This window comes from Vespa mandarinia, chromosome 14 (genome assembly GCF_050613455.1).
Source record: "Vespa mandarinia isolate Hongniang chromosome 14, ASM5061345v1, whole genome shotgun sequence".
Lineage (NCBI taxonomy): Eukaryota > Metazoa > Arthropoda > Insecta > Hymenoptera > Vespidae > Vespa > Vespa mandarinia.
This window is the reverse complement of record NC_140823.1, coordinates 2,970,413-2,986,912: the sequence shown is the minus strand read 5'-3', so window position 1 is coordinate 2,986,912 and position 16,500 is coordinate 2,970,413. Positions and strand designations below refer to the sequence as shown.

Genomic DNA, 16,500 nt, shown 5'->3' with positions numbered 1-16,500 from the left:
TTAAATCTTATTAAAATAATACATATGCTTATTTATCATTTGCAGGTAAACTTTCAAGATCGATTGCCTCAAAACAACCCAGAAAAAACGAATCTACTAAATAGCGGAGAATCTATTATTAAATGGAACAACGATCAAGCGCCCACTGGAGCATTAGAATATCATAATCCTTCGTATTTAAAAATAAAATCAGAAAGCACAGGATATCATTCTCCGATGTTAATTATTACTTCAAAGAATCATTCTATTGATTCTGTACATTTTGATGCACAAAATCAATCGAGACCATTAGATTCTGAAATTGCTGAATCAGAATATATAAAATCACATCAGAATTCTGATTCAAGTGATATTAATTATGAAAAGAAATTAAATGCGGTAATAAACTTACAAAATAATAATATTACAAACACTAAAGACAATTATGGAATGATTAATAAACCATCTCATGGTAAACCAATTGCTGAACAAGGACTTACATATAATAAAAATGATAATACACCTATTTTACATCCAGGTGAACCTTTCAAATTAAAAAATAATAGCACGATTTCGGCAAATGAAACCTTTTATGGTACAAAACCATATGAGATATCTGTTGTAAAAAATAAGCCGCATAAAATATATGGCGGTAATGCTAATCGTGATAAGCACCATGAATATAGAGAAAAAGAAAGTGAATTTGATTATAAAACTGTTCAAGAATCTTCTCCTATTTATTTGAATGATCAAAAACCTTTAATGCATCATAACGAGAACGTGCAATCATCGACTTTACGATATTCCTATGGACATGATGACACCATAGATCTTAAACCACCTGCAATTATTCCACAATTCAGACCTATTGCCGATCACGAATCGACAGAATTTTATTCTAAACCACAAATTATTGTAACTACTGAAACAAGACCTACTCGTATACCAGTTGTAGAGATAATGACAAAACCAACTGATATGATAAATGTTAAACAAAATAATAATGTTAGCCATATTAATAATTTTAAATCAACTAACTTCGATAGTTTCATCAATCAAAATTCGCAAAAGGATTATAAAATAAATCAACAACAACAAAGTATCTCCGAAGATATGGTGAAACAATATGCTAGACCAAATTGGAATGTTGGTACTTTGGATACTAATACGTATATGAGTCAAAAGAAGTCAGGAACAAAACAAAATGAACATACGAACTATACAATTTCTGATTCCATCGATAAGAAAGTTGATACAAGAATACAAAAATTGGAAATTAAACCTAATCATCCATCGCATTTTCTTGAACAAGGATTAATAACAGGAGTTCATCCTGAATACCCGCATATTATAACGAAACCAAAATTACAATTACCAGAACCTGTTGTTATTTCGAGTACTGGAATGAAACCAGATTCCCATATACAATCGAACGTTCAATTCTCAATGCCAGTTGAAATTACTGATGACGAACAAGACGACAGTAAAACACAAACTGAAAGACCTCCTAGCATGTTAATAATAAAGAATAATTCGTTAAAAAATAAAAATCAAGATAAAGAGATGCTTGAGACTGCTTATCAAACTAATTTTGCTTCGTTGGATTCAGTCATTGGTAATTCTGAAACTCATAAAATTAAAAGCAACTCTCACAATATGAGTATTCACAGTAATGCACAAAATATGTTGTTCAATGTGAAAGATCCTAAAGTTCCCTCGAGAGATATGATGCCACCACCTTTGAACTCGGCACCATCAAAATTGGAAGATGAACAACAAAAATTGAAACCTCCACCTCCGCCATCTAATGATGTTCTTGGTTTATCACCTCCGCCATTAGAAATTACAACCACATATAGACCTATGCAACATAGACCAGATCCAATTATTATTAATGAACCAGAATTAAAATTATCATCTAAATATATTCCATTAAAGGAATTGACTAAAACAATGATTCCACAGCCTAATGTAAAGTCTTCAAATCTAAGAACAACGATAACCAAATCATTTCTTGCTGAACAACTTTCTGAAGTAAGTAACATATATTATTATTTATATACTAAATAATAAAAATATATATATATTGTTTATAATTATATTGTCGTGGTACTATTTCTTTTTTTTTTTTTCAGAGAATGGTACCATCCCCTCCAGCATTGCAAACTAAATCCTTTGAAATAAGTACAACAAAAATAGATATTTTACCATTTGGATCAACTCAAAAGCCATCTGCAAGTATATCTAATGGTTATATCAATCAATATATCAAATCGAAATATGCAACAACACAAAATACAATCAAACCGTCCATTATTGGTACACCGATCATAAGTGCTTCTATGTCAACTAAGAGAATGGAACATTCAAGCGAATCTAGGTAATAAAAATTACGATATTTGACAATTTATTTTTGAAATTAATATTAAATAACAATTGTATAATATTCTGGATTAATTTAGGGTACCAGTGAAACAAACTACTATTTCAACAACAAAAACAGTTACCTCGACACAAGTTAAGTCATCTGGCGGACAGATCAAATCAAGCAAACCATCATTACAACCTGATATTAAACCAACAAAATCATTAACGTTTGATACATCACATACCTCTGTTAAATTGGCAGAGCAACCAATATTTTTGCAATCAAGTCACGATTATATTTTGCCATCTTTTAATACAGAACCCACGGAATCTCTTACATTTATTGTAACCACTGATGGAATTAAAGAATCCACTGTAAAAAATCATGAAATAACAAAAACATATAAAAAGATGAATGCAACAGTAACAGACAAAATACCCGTAATAGCGATACAAACAGATAAATCATTAAAAAGTACGGATTCATCTTTACCAAAAGAATATTTAGGTTTTAAAATAAATGAGACAACTTCGGTAACTTTGAAACCCAATGTAGGAACAGTGATATATGAAAATGTTTCTGATACAAATATTGGTAGTGTAAAACCTAAAGAGGTAATCTCCACATTTATCAATTACATGAGAAAGACAGTATTAAATATCTATTGTACATATATATGCATTAATATTATATATTATAGATTGTTCGGATTAAAATGTCAACATTAACGAAGATAGAAACATTTGCAATAGGATTGCCACCAACAACAAGAACATTTTTACTAACGCATACAATGACTTCGACCACTGTGGAAACAGTGACAGAAACTTTTCTTCATCCCACCAATACTATTGCTACTATTACGTCAAATATTTTGCAATCTATGGTAACACGGGTACCATCAATTTATGAAAATAGTATAGATAATGATTCGATCTTTGTAGTAATGAGTGATCAAAAACCACCCGAGCCTGGTGCTGAGGAGGTATGAAAATTAAATATAAAAAATAAATCATTAAAAATATTTGAATGTCAAATGGATTTGATTGTTGAATATTTTCTTTGGAAATATATGTATATATATAGGTAGAAGCGGAATATGGCGAAGAAGATATATCAAGGGACGAACAAAATCCTACGAACAATGATATCCAAAGGGTTTTGGCTGGAGGTATCTTAGGTGCACCTGTAGCACCTCTACGACCTACCAATCAATGTACACCAGAATGCAAAGGATCTAAAGCAGAAACATGCGTAGAAGTAGAAAATGAAATGAGATGCGTTTGTAGACCAGGATTCGCAAGAATGTTCCCAGATAGGCCTTGCAAACGTAAATACTTTTAAATAGTAATAAATTATCATTATGATAAACTAAATAAAAAGAAAAAAAATTACGATTAAATAAAAATTAAATTCTATCTTATTTTAGCAACTTATACGTATACTCTTCATGTTGGATTGGATCGTATTGGACATGAACCCGTAATTTATCAAGAGAGTTTGAACGATTCTACGTCTCTAATATATAGACGACTTGCTGGATCGGTGAAAGATGCATTAGATAGAACATTAATGCAAAGTGATCTTAGAGATATTTACAGAGCTCTTAAAATTTCGAAATTTACTTCGGATCCAGTCAAAGTGATATTTCATGTACAACTTAGTGACAATGCTAATGAAACAAGATTGAAAGAAGTTTTACGAAAATATTTAGTTGGAAGTAATTATAGTTTGGGTGGCACTGAAGTTTATGCCTCGAAAAATTTGGAATTGGTAAATTAAAAAATAAAAATAGAAAAAAAAACGATATTATTATTATTGTTAATTTAAGCATTTGTTAATTTTGTAATTTCATATATTATTTAGATTCATGCATCAGACTTTGATGAATGTTCGATCGAAGAGGATGGTCCCCATCATGATTGTTCACCAAATGCAGCCTGTTTTAATTTAAGAGGATCTTATCAATGCTCTTGTAAGGAAGGTTGGGCAGATTTATCAGAGAATCCTGCGTATCCTGGAAGAATATGTTCACAAGCACCGATAGGTTGTGCAGGATGTAATAATAAAGGACATTGTGTTACTAATATTCATGGTCACGAAATTTGTGAATGTTTCCCATGGTACAGTGGTCAACGATGTCAAGTTAATTTAAAAGGTTAATATTATTATGAATTATTATAAATATGATATGTATAGATGTTAATCATTTTCTTTTCTTTTTTTTTTTTTCATTCACAGTGATGCTGATAGGTCTGGTGACAACAGGTGCCATTTTATTGGGTTTGCTAGCTGTATGTGTAGGCTTAGCATGCTTTAGACAACCTGTTCATAACAAACATACTTCTGGAGATACTCGTGCAATGATTTCCGGAGCAAGTGGTGACACTAGTAGTGAAGATAGTGCCGGAGATGTAACTATTCCTTATCACGTGCCACATGTTTTACCACCACCGCCGCAAATGGTAGCACCGTTACCTCCAATGAAGAGACCAATTCGTAAAATCAATGAAAAATCGCACCATCCATCAAGAAAACCTATTGTAGCTGCATCAGGTTTGATATATTATCAAAGTTAAATACATTTATTGATCATTTATGCTTATTTACGCATTTGATCTTTTTATATACAGAAATGAATAATGATGAACAACGTGATCGTTCCTTAACTGTTATGATTCCACGTCCCAAATATCGATCGGCTCCTCAGTCACTACAAAATTATAAAACAACTCTGAGCACATTTGTAACAGACGAACATAAACTTATAAATTATCTTGACAATGGTTCTCATCATCAAGGAAATCGAAAACAAAGTATATCGAGTACAAAGGATTGTAAAGAATCTGATTTACAGGCTGCAAGAGGAGCACCTGCGGTGTCAACTGGTGCACTTGTCAGTGCCGGATTTCAGGTATTCTTTATGTGTGATATATATACAACACAAAAACAAAAAATAAAAAAAAGAACAACAATCTGAAATAATAATCTGTGTTTACGTATTATAGGTATCAGCAACGGTAACAAGAATGATAGATGCCGAATCAACCTTAGCTAGATCATGTGGTGAAACCACTATAGAACCACCAACAAAAGTTCTAAAGAATTGTGACAGTCAAGGCGATCTTACATCCACTTTAGCTCGATCTTGTGGTGAAACAACAATACAAACCCAAACAAAACTACTTAGACAGGATTTAGCCGAAGCAGGATCCATTTTGGCCAGGTCTTGCGAAGAAACAACTATTCAGCCATTTACAAAAATGGCGGCTACTCGAACAAATAGTATTAAAGATACCAGGAACAATAAAAATTCAAAAGATAATGGTAGTGAAGGACACACTATGGCTGAGCGAGATTTGGGTAGTACTTTAAGACTTCCACCTCATCATCCACCACTTTATAGCCCAGACAGAGTATGAATAAATTGTTTTTATATCTATTACGAACTATTAGAAAAAAATTTGTGTTTATTTGTATAAATAAATCTTTTATGTTACAGGTTAGTGATCGAGAATCCAATTTTGACTCTCTTTAGATAAACGAGAGAGTATAATTATAGTTATAAATCGAGGACTAATCGAAAAATAATTTTATATTGAAGACACAGCCGCTGGACGGTGGTCTTTGCAGCTGGTTCAGTTGTAAATACTGAAATTCGATGTTGCCAAATAATATAACATCATTTAAGAAATACTTTTCACATCTTCAAATGATAAAAGAAAGAAGAACGAGAAAGAAAATGGTAAGACCGAATGATAGAGATCTTTTTTTTTAAACAAAGTTATTACTATTTCTAGGCTTCGTCTTTTTCTTAGTTTAAAAGAAAGAAGAAAAAAAAAAGAAAAGAAAAGAAAAAAAAAAAAAAAGGATGCCAAGAATTATTATCATATTATAAATCGTAAGAAAATTTTTAATGCCCTAAAAGATTGACTAATATTTTTAAAAATATTATTTATTTATATACTTGCATCTGTAAAGATATATTATAATATCTATATATCTGCATAATATTTGTTGTAAGCTTGGAATGTTGAATTTCAAATAAGGAATTTAACATGTCATTTCAAAACGTTAGGAAAAAAGAAAAAACGATTAAAAAAATTGCAAATTTAAAACAAATGAATTTAAACCCTTCCCAAAAATAATTGGGAATATACATAACTGATACTTATCGATTTATTTATTTATCACTCGGTAAATATTATATTTCTTAAATAATTTGATATTTATCAGTTATTTAATTATTCTTTTAAAAAGAAAAAAAAAATTGTTCTTGTAAATGTTTATAATATTTTAGAAGGCAGATAAACTAAACAAGTAAACTAGTAATACATAAAGCATTCCAAATAATAATAGTAAATATAAATATCTTCTCGCTCTTATAATGTCATCTATTATTATTATTTTTTTTTTTTTTTTTTTTTAATGAACTAAAAAATAACGTTATGTGTGTTATCTCCTCTTTGTTTTTATATATTAATCTTGAAAATGGTGAATATAATAATCAATAATTTATATTTCTTCCTTCAAACACATTTTGACTTAATGAAATTAAAAATAATGAAATGAGATGTCGATAATGACATAGCCATGAGTTTCGTTCCTTTTTAATAATTTTAGACTGGTATACGATCAATATATACAAACATACAAAAGCTTGAATAATTGTGTTGAAACAACTATTATATATAAAAATAGAATTGATATTTGAATTTTAAAAATGCTTGAACGCAAACAGATTGTATGATTAATTATTACATTAGGCGCAATCCCAGAAATTGATTTTCTTATTTCATATCTCCAATTTTCTTTTTTTTTTTTTTTTCTTTTACCGAAATCATAAATTTCGTTAAAAACGGAAAAGAAAAAAAAAAGAAACAAAAAGCTCGAACATAACTTACGATGAATCATAATCTAATCTAACAAATAAATTTTCATTATTAGCAAGAGAAAAGAAAAATGCATATAGAGATTAAGTTCATATTTAAAAAAAAAAAAAAAGAAGAAAAAAAAAGAGAAAAAAAAAGAAAAGAAAAGCAAAAAAAAATTAACCCGATTTTTCCGGGTAATAGAAATTAGGAGAGACATGTTTGTCAAAACGTAACGGGATGGAAACCGCGATACTCGTACCTCTTTTATTAATGAACTTTTATTTTTATACATTTAAATAAACTCTTTCACATACATATAAGCGCGAGCGCACGCAAACAACAACATGCGCATAAAAGTATACATTATAGGTGTATTCTGTTGTACATATTGTTTCCCCCGAAAATTCTATATAAATACTATTGTAATTATATACTTGTACGTTATAATAAAAATAAAGATAAAATGATTTTGAATGTTACAAATATTTCTCTCTCTCTCTCTCTCTCTCTCTATATATATATATATATATATATATATATATATATATATATCAATCTTAAAGCTGTTCATCATCTCACATTATCTATGAGATAGAACATCGGGCGCTATTGAACTTGTATTTCATATTTTGTGAAAAGCTTTAATATAACCAAATATTATATTTTAAATAATATTTGAATTTATATAAATAGTAATAATCAGATATAATAAAATAAAAAAAAAAGAAAATAAAAAAGAAATCATCTATTCATCTACCTTAGAATTAAATATTAGATAAATCTAAACAATTATAGAAAAATGTAAATATAATTAATAATGATAATGATATTGTAAAATTGATTAAATAAATAATCATAGATATATTTAGTTAGAATAATTGTACGTACCCATTTTAAAGAATAATGATCACGTAGCTTGTATTATTTCATGCCACACCACTATAACAAAGCTTCACAAAAGAAATACTAGGCGGCGCTACGATCAATTCGAGATTTGTTTCGAAATAGAATATTCCTTGTAAGAATTAACCAATCAGCTTCGTTTAACAAAAGAGTTATAAAGCAGTTAATGACGCTAAGGTTATGGCAATCTACATCAAGTAAAATTTTAAGATGGCGACAAAGTGACAAGCATTTCTTAGTTGCTTTCGTATGAAGAATTGAATAAGTAAACTTTTATAGTTTTCGTTCATTTATATAAATAGATGGAATTATAAAATAATAGAATTTTATTATTATTATTGAGCATAACATATAAACTCAACAATGACTCAAACAAATAGGGTAAATACAGCTTAACCTAATATATCGTTTCTTATATCTGGTTTAAAATAATCAAATTTATTTCATTATATTTTTATTATAATTTAGATGGAAGTAGATGAGAAGAATGCAAAGGGAGAAGGTTTTAAGCCATACTATATAACGAAGATCGAAGAATTGCAGCTTATAGTAGCAGAGAAAAGTCAGAACTTAAGAAGATTACAAGCACAGCGTAATGAATTAAATGCAAAAGGTAATTTATTTAAATGGTATCCGTTTGTATACAAATCTTTATTAAAATATATGAGAATTGTCAGTAAAATTGATAAAAAGAAAAAAAAAGTAATTAAATTGACAGCAAAAATTAATATACGTATTTAATCATTCTTGAAATCTTATCATTTTTGCTCTTTCATAGTGCGTATGTTACGAGAAGAATTACAGCTATTACAAGAACAAGGTTCCTATGTTGGAGAGGTAGTAAAACCAATGGATAAAAAGAAAGTTTTGGTCAAGGTTCATCCCGAAGGAAAATTTGTAGTAGATTTGGATAAAAATATTGATATTAATGATGTAACACCAAATTCAAGAGTAGCATTGCGCAATGAAAGTTACACATTACATAAAATTTTACCTAACAAAGTAGATCCTCTTGTTTCCTTGATGATGGTAGAAAAAGTACCAGATTCTACTTATGAAATGGTAGGAGGCTTAGATAAACAAATTAAAGAAATCAAGGAGGTAATTGAATTGCCTGTTAAACATCCAGAGTTATTTGATGCACTTGGTATTGCTCAACCAAAGGGTGTTCTTTTATATGGTCCACCAGGTATAAATATAACAAGATTTAATTTTAATAAAATATTAAAATAATCTATATGAAGATAAAATATATTAACAATATATTCTATAAACATTGAATAGGAACAGGAAAAACTTTGTTAGCAAGAGCTGTTGCACATCATACTGAATGTACATTTATTCGTGTATCTGGTTCTGAATTAGTACAAAAGTTCATTGGTGAAGGATCAAGAATGGTTCGTGAATTGTTTGTAATGGCAAGAGAACATGCTCCATCCATAATATTCATGGATGAAATTGATTCCATTGGTAGTTCTCGTATTGAATCTGGATCTGGTGGTGATAGCGAGGTATATTTACTATTATAACTTTTAGCATACATTTTTCTATAATCACATTAAGAAGTTACTAAATGTATAATCAATTTGACCATTCTTAGGTTCAAAGGACCATGTTAGAATTACTTAATCAACTAGATGGTTTTGAAGCAACAAAAAATATCAAAGTTATTATGGCTACTAATAGAATAGACATTTTAGATCCTGCTTTACTTCGACCAGGCCGTATAGATCGTAAAATTGAATTTCCACCTCCTAATGAAGAAGCCAGACTTGATATTCTTAAAATTCATTCTAGAAAAATGAATTTAACACGAGGTATAAATTTAAGAAAAATTGCTGAACTTATGCCTGGTGCATCAGGAGCTGAAGTAAAAGTAAAAATTTTATTTAATATTATATTTATTTCATCTTTATTTTATTTTCATCTTTTTTTTTTTCATTTCATTATTGTGTAAAAATAATTAATTATTGCTTATACGTTTAGGGTGTTTGTACAGAAGCTGGCATGTACGCTCTTAGAGAACGACGAGTTCATGTAACTCAAGAAGATTTCGAGATGGCTGTCGCAAAAGTTATGCAAAAGGATTCAGAGAAAAATATGTCCATTAAAAAATTGTGGAAATAATTATTTCAAACAATCAATCAGATTGTCTATCAATTATTACCACATTTGCAACTTTTATAACAATGTTTCTAATATATATATATTGATCAATCTGTATGTAGAGAAATAAAATCAGTTAGCTATAAAAACAAAATCATAACTTTTTCAATATTTGTATAATTTTTTTATTTATGCATTCTTAACATTTACATAAAAGTGTGATTTGTTTTTATTTAAACAAGCTAATATTAATCAAAAATACCAGGCTCACAAAAATATTTACACTATATAATTTTTGTCAAATTATTTTTTATATACTATGGCTTGGCACATTAATGAAATAAAATAATTTTTTCAAACGTTTATACGTTTTTATATCATATTAAAAAATGAAGTATATTAATATTTTGAAATAAAAAATAGCCCTTAAAATTCAATATAACTAATTTATATAAAATATTACTTTTACAACAATAAAATTTCTTTTGTATGAACAAAAGATGAGAAATTACAATTTATTCATACTTTGACACTGGATAAAAGATATTTTTACATGATCTTGATCATCGTTTCAATCATCTACTCATATATATATAAGCTTATTCGTTTATTCTGATTATTGAAATGTATTTCGTCTGACCGATTTTATGACGTGGCTTAGCCTATATAAAATGAGCAAACGAGTTTTATTATATATATATAACTCTTTTTATATATATATATATTTTTTTCAAAAGGTTTTGGAATAGAATTATGAAAATTTCGTAAAAAATTATTGGTAAAAATATAATCTGACTCAAATACTCTGTAACAGTTGTCTTATTTTTACTTAACCCCTAATATAAAGCTTAAGCTGTGCACTTTTTTTGTTTTATATTTTTTGTTTCTTATATATAATATGATAAAATTGTAAATAATTATTTATATATATATATATATGCGTGTTTTCTCTTAGCAGTAAATATGATTGTTATCAAATTTTGGTTCCGCTATATTTTTTTATTTATAAGCTAAACAAAGATACTTATAATTAGTTTTTATAAAGTACTATATATATATATATATATATATATATATATATATATATATAACTTCACATTTTACATTCTAAAAATAAAACACACAAGAGAAAAGCTAACTTGCAAATATGTTATTTAAGTTTAAAAAAAAATCTCCCATGTAAATATTGTGACAATTATCTATATGAAATATTATAATTTTTTGATTCACTATAACAAGTACAAATAGTATTAAATATAAATTTTTTCAAGAAATAATTTCTCTAAAGTAAATACTTAAATGTTTTGCGGAGTAAGTAAAAGCAAGTACATAAAAAAAGGCGTTTACACACCTTGTAATATATATATATCACAATCACATATGTACAAATTATACTAAACTCAACTGTACATAACAGAGATCTGTTATTTACGCATGTTATTATTTTCTATTATTAATAACGATTAAAAATTTTTACATTCTAACATTCTATATAATTATATTATATATTCTTGCATTAATGAACATTATAAACATTATAATGAACATTATAATTAAAAAATTTATTTTACAATAAATTCAAATCTTATACACCAATTATTTAAGTCAATAATAAATTGTAATAAAAAAAAAAAAATTGTTTAAACTTATAATCAAATATATTTGTTTAAAATCAATAACAGGAACTCCTATAAATTTAAGGACTAATTATGTTAATAGTAGGATGTGCAGAAGTGCAAGAACGGATAATCGAACAATTAAGGATATTTCTGTATGATGCAGTACATATATAATTCATTCAATAATTCACAAAAATGCTAGTTTATCGCTCTATTATATGTCTATATTAAAAAAATAAAATAAATCTTCGTGTAATTGTAGTAACAGAAGTGGATCATTGATCTATACATGGAGTTACAATTATTTAATGGAGATTCTTACGAGTTGCTAATTTTGAAAATTTTTTTTGAATCTACATCATAATAAGTTGGTTCTTACCAATTAAATTAACATGTGATAATTAAACTAATGAAAATTCAATCAACATTAAATGATTTTTTTATATAGTATCACATAGAAAAAACGTTCTAATTACTTCCTCAATTTGCTGTGGTCGTTCTTCAAGATCAATAGGCTGATCTTCTAATTGTGCATACTCATCTCTAAGTTCTTTCCAATGATTAAAAATATCTGTATACTCTAAAACTTTATCACGTTCATCTAATTTCGTATAAACGTGTAAAAGTCCACGATAATCATATTCCAAGCCACTATAACTTTCTCCAAATAATTTTAAACCTAAGAAAAATAATTCCAGTGTTAATAAAGAATTTGTAAGACGCACTAAAGAAAATTTAACTTACTAATTGCGATGCTGCGATAATAAAGTTTTTCTGCATCTCTGTATCGGTTCATTTGGAAATTATATAACGAGGCCAAATGACCCACGCTTAAACCAACCTCATAATCCTCAGGTCCTAATAATTTTTCCTTTATATTTATAGATTTTAAATGCATTGCTTCTGCTTCCTAAATATAATTATATAAAAAAAATTCATAATAACTTTTATTTATTGAATTATGTAAATAATATCAAATGATATTAGCATTATATGCGCACCTCAAACTTTCTCATACTTTGATATAAACGACCCAAATTGCCATAATGTTTTGCCGTTTGTACATTAACTTCACCAAATGTTGTTTGTGAAAGTTTTAAGGCAGATAAATGCAAGCATTCAGATTTTTGTAATAAAGTCTGCTCTGATAAAGGCATTGGGGCATTATCTAAAGCTATTTCTTCAAGTATTAATGCTTTTACTCTTTTTGCACTTGCTAACATAATATGAACTCCAGCAAAAAGTTTTTCCATTATATCTATAGCTTTATCAACATGGTCACTGTACATAATAAAATATTCATAGTTTTATTTTTATTTTGGATAATTTAATATATCAAATTTTACCTTGCTTCTTGAAATTTCCCCGAATTATATTCTCGTACGTATAAAGCATATGCCAAATCTTCATGTGCTAATGCAACATGGAGATTAGTCTTCCCAAATATTGCTTTTTTAATGTCTAATGCAGCCTAATATTTCAGAAAAATATTATTATATATAAGACTATAGATATATTAACAGACAATGAACATCATATCATTCAAATAATTTACCTTATAAACAGACACGCTATTCACAATACAATCGTAATTTAATAGATAAAATCCATAATCTGTTAAAACATCACTATATTTTGGATGACCTGTGTCAAAAATTTCTCTTGCAAGATAAACTGCTTGTCTAATTAATAGACCAGCTTTTCGAAATTCTCGTTTTACTACACATGATTTTGCTACTTGCCTTAAAACATCAATTATTACCCGTGGCGGCAATGATGGATTTAATTGTTTTAATGCTTCTATACCCCATCTAAAGCATAATATATCAAATCTTATCATAAAAGTAACTATTTTACAAGATCTATTGTTTTTATAAAATGTTATTATACAAAATACTTGCTTATATGCTTCATCATATTCACTTCTATTAAAAAAAAGAACACTAAATTCTCCATATAATGCCGCATAATTATTGCTGGTATATCCTGCACACCTTAGTTGTTGTATTGTATCCATAGCAATTTTGTGCGTTTCAGCTGCTCCACGAAATGTATAATATGCTGCTTGTGCACGTAATAATCTAAACATCACAATATATACCATACTCTTTATATAATTTGTTGAATATTACAATAGAAAGGATCGAACAAATGAATGTTGAAACATACTTGCAACTACATTTTAATGTACGACATAAATTTTCAAGGGTTCGCTCATCCACAAAGGACAGTCTCATACAAGCTAATAAAACCTGTTCACTTTCTTTATACCAGCCAGCATCGCTAAGAAATTCGCCAAGTCGTAAGCCCACATTTATTACTTTATCATGATCCGCAAGCATTTTTTTAACACGAATACAGCATAGATCATAACTGATTGCTAACTCTTTTCCAACCATTGTCCCATGATCCATAAGGGCCTTAGAGGAATCAGATATTATTGTAATAATATTATTACTATATTATAATGTATCAGAGGTTGGCGAATAAGACAGAGATCGTTACAAAAAAATTTACCTGAAAGCTCTGTAATAAATGTACACGACGATTTGTGACATTGAGCATCCTGGAAAATGTTTCCAAGTCTCCAAGTTCCATTCCTAGTAAACATAGTCTTCTTTCTTGATATAACTAAAAGATGTTACAATTACTAATTGTGTGAATATTTTTATTACATAAATATCACATGTCATTTATCTATATATACATATTATATATCATGTACATATAAGCATATGTATATACATATATATATATATATACATATACATATATATATATACACACACACAAATGACGAATAAATAATTAATGTTTTTTCTAAATTTTATTTTCATATCTGAGGTAATTCATAATCAAAAAATAATCTTCAATTGTATTATCATATCTTTGAGGGGAAAAAAAAAGAAAACTAAATACATATTATATACATTAGTATAACCTAATTTGTACAAATATTTGATTACAAAAAGACATTTACTGTATTCAACAATAATTCTATATCTTAAAATTGATCTTTAAAACGCATAATATGTTTTTGTATCAACATATCTATCATTAATACAATATTGACATTATTCTATTTCCCATCACATAGAACAATATTTTTATGAACAATTAATGTATATAATTTATTATTCGAAATTCAATAATAATCCTCTCTCCCTATTCCCTAAATCTCGGCCCTTAACATACCGCCAATGTAACAATATAACATTGATGGAAAATAGAAAATCGAATAAGCCTAAGATAAAATTTTCTACAATTCTAATTAAAATTAATTAAAGACTTTATAAATAAAACGTTTCCTTGATTCCTCGTTTATAAAATTAATATACAGATAAAGAATCTTAAGATCTTTTCTCTTAACTTATGTATAACGTAACGCGAATGAATAAGAAAATACGAATAAAAATAAACATATATAAAAAAAAAAAAAAAAAAGAAAAGAAAAAAAAGAGAGAAAAGCTTTTTTCATCGCCGAATTTTTAACCTGATAATAAATATCGAAGACGACGTTCTCAGGTAAATATACGAGATGTTTTTTGAATGCGAGCAATCTGTCTGCAATCGCGGAGACGCTCAGTTTATAAAGTGTTTTTGGCGATTGCACTAGTTCTTCCCGTCCTTCGGCCATTTTCCCAGGACCTTATCCTTTGTACTTGTATCTCTCTCTTCGACGATATCACCAATAGAACTATACGTTGCGTGATCCGTTTGATTACCAGAAAATAATGCATAGGAAAGAAGATAAATACTATGTCGTATGTTGTGACCAACCAGAATCACGCTGTCGTGAATAAATTTGACAGCTCGACAAAACGTCTCCGTACACGGATGACGTTTAATACACGAGTGCGTCATTAAACGCGTCTCTCTTTTTTTTATCTCTCTCTTTCTCTCTTTTTCTCTCTCTCTCTCTCTCTTCTGTCTTTCTATCTTTCTCTCTTTTTCCCTCTCTCTCTCTCTCTTTTTCTTTCTTTCTTTCTTTTTTTTATTTCCCTCTACTCTGTCTCTCAAATACAACTCTCATACATATTTTCATCATAGATGCATACGAATACACGTATTTCGTTCATTTATTCATTTTATATTTCAATCGATAGATATTTTTATCAGAAGAAAAAACTATATTCAAATATTTCACATACGAATCGTTTTTAATATTTGTTTTCTTTCTTTCTTTCTTTCTTTCTTTCTTTTCTCTTTTATGATTATTATCTTTTCATTGGTTAGGAAAAGAGAATGGCGTTCTAAATCTATCTCTCTCTCTTTCTCTCTCTTTTTTTTCTTTTTTCTTTTCTACTTTTCATTTCATTCTTTCTTTTTAGATTCGATTTCTATCGCATCGATGAAATAATTTCTATTTATTATTCTTTCGAAAATAGAAATGATTTTCCTAGGGTAATTTTGTTTTTTTTCTGTGTCCATTATTAAAGATCTGTTAAGAAAATTGATTTTCTTTTTTTTTTTTTTCTTCTTCTTGGAGGGCATTTTAAATATAGTAATAATCGTTCGAATAATACATTGAATTCGACAGACACGATATATTTGTAAATATCATATCGAAATTGTTATTATTATTTCGATTAATTTAAAGGCTAACAATAATTAAATTATCATTTTCATTACCTGTTTGGAATTGTTTTGT

At 28.0% G+C, this 16,500-nt stretch overlaps 3 protein-coding genes across 5 annotated transcripts in view; 2 read left to right on the top strand and 1 right to left on the bottom strand.

Annotated features, from left to right (window-relative positions):
• Window positions 1–7,688, top strand: part of LOC118439945 (uncharacterized) — a 50,493-nt gene extending 42,805 nt beyond the window's left edge. Inside the window, exons 13-23 of the mRNA XM_085661223.1 lie at window positions 46–2,013; window positions 2,115–2,359; window positions 2,442–2,961; window positions 3,048–3,332; window positions 3,434–3,677; window positions 3,777–4,120; window positions 4,214–4,505; window positions 4,589–4,903; window positions 4,981–5,261; window positions 5,356–5,763; window positions 5,850–7,688. Coding sequence (XP_085517349.1) covers window positions 46–2,013; window positions 2,115–2,359; window positions 2,442–2,961; window positions 3,048–3,332; window positions 3,434–3,677; window positions 3,777–4,120; window positions 4,214–4,505; window positions 4,589–4,903; window positions 4,981–5,261; window positions 5,356–5,763; window positions 5,850–5,885 — 4,938 coding nt within the window. The 3' untranslated portion in view covers window positions 5,886–7,688. The remainder of the gene's footprint in view (window positions 1–45; window positions 2,014–2,114; window positions 2,360–2,441; window positions 2,962–3,047; window positions 3,333–3,433; window positions 3,678–3,776; window positions 4,121–4,213; window positions 4,506–4,588; window positions 4,904–4,980; window positions 5,262–5,355; window positions 5,764–5,849) is intronic.
• A 588-nt stretch (window positions 7,689–8,276) lies between these two features.
• Rpt6 (26S proteasome regulatory subunit Rpt6) lies at window positions 8,277–10,535 on the top strand. The gene is made up of 6 exons (XM_035862231.2): window positions 8,277–8,505; window positions 8,593–8,737; window positions 8,903–9,313; window positions 9,409–9,635; window positions 9,725–10,000; window positions 10,111–10,535. The coding sequence occupies exons 1-6, from the start codon at window positions 8,488–8,490 to the stop codon at window positions 10,249–10,251; spliced, it is 1,218 nt and encodes a 405-aa protein (XP_035718124.1). The 5' UTR covers window positions 8,277–8,487; the 3' UTR covers window positions 10,252–10,535.
• Window positions 10,536–10,662: 127 nt separating this feature from the next.
• Window positions 10,663–16,021, bottom strand: Pat1 (Protein interacting with APP tail-1). Of its 3 annotated transcripts, none has more exons than XM_035862227.2 (9): window positions 15,630–16,021; window positions 14,367–14,480; window positions 14,019–14,269; window positions 13,751–13,930; window positions 13,405–13,660; window positions 13,196–13,320; window positions 12,851–13,130; window positions 12,594–12,759; window positions 10,663–12,528 (listed from the first exon to the last, which is right to left on the bottom strand). In XM_035862227.2, the coding sequence occupies exons 1-9, from the start codon at window positions 15,711–15,713 to the stop codon at window positions 12,290–12,292; spliced, it is 1,695 nt and encodes a 564-aa protein (XP_035718120.1). In that variant the 5' UTR covers window positions 15,714–16,021; the 3' UTR covers window positions 10,663–12,289. The 3 variants fall into 3 exon arrangements, with proteins under 3 accessions (XP_035718120.1, XP_035718119.1, XP_085517531.1); XM_035862226.2 differs by having other exon boundaries at window positions 15,343–15,717; XM_085661405.1 differs by having other exon boundaries at window positions 15,575–15,715.
• Window positions 16,022–16,500: the final 479 nt, after the last annotated feature.

What these genes read in the sequence shown, in the direction of transcription:
- Rpt6 (XM_035862231.2), top strand. An exon ending in TAATGAATTAAATGCAAAAG is followed by an intron (nt 8,738 to 8,902) that starts GTAATTTATTTA and finishes GCTCTTTCATAG; the next exon opens with TGCGTATGTTACGAGAAGAA. An exon ending in CATCAGGAGCTGAAGTAAAA is followed by an intron (nt 10,001 to 10,110) that starts GTAAAAATTTTA and finishes TTATACGTTTAG; the next exon opens with GGTGTTTGTACAGAAGCTGG.
- Pat1 (XM_035862226.2), bottom strand. Translation starts at nt 15,486, where the DNA reads ATGGCCGAAGGACGGGAAGAACTAGTGCAATCGCCAAAAACACTTTAT. An exon ending in TCTTCGATATTTATTATCAG is followed by an intron (nt 14,481 to 15,342) that starts GTTAAAAATTCG and finishes AACATCTTTTAG; the next exon opens with TTATATCAAGAAAGAAGACT. An exon ending in ACATTAAAATGTAGTTGCAA is followed by an intron (nt 13,931 to 14,018) that starts GTATGTTTCAAC and finishes TGTGATGTTTAG; the next exon opens with ATTATTACGTGCACAAGCAG.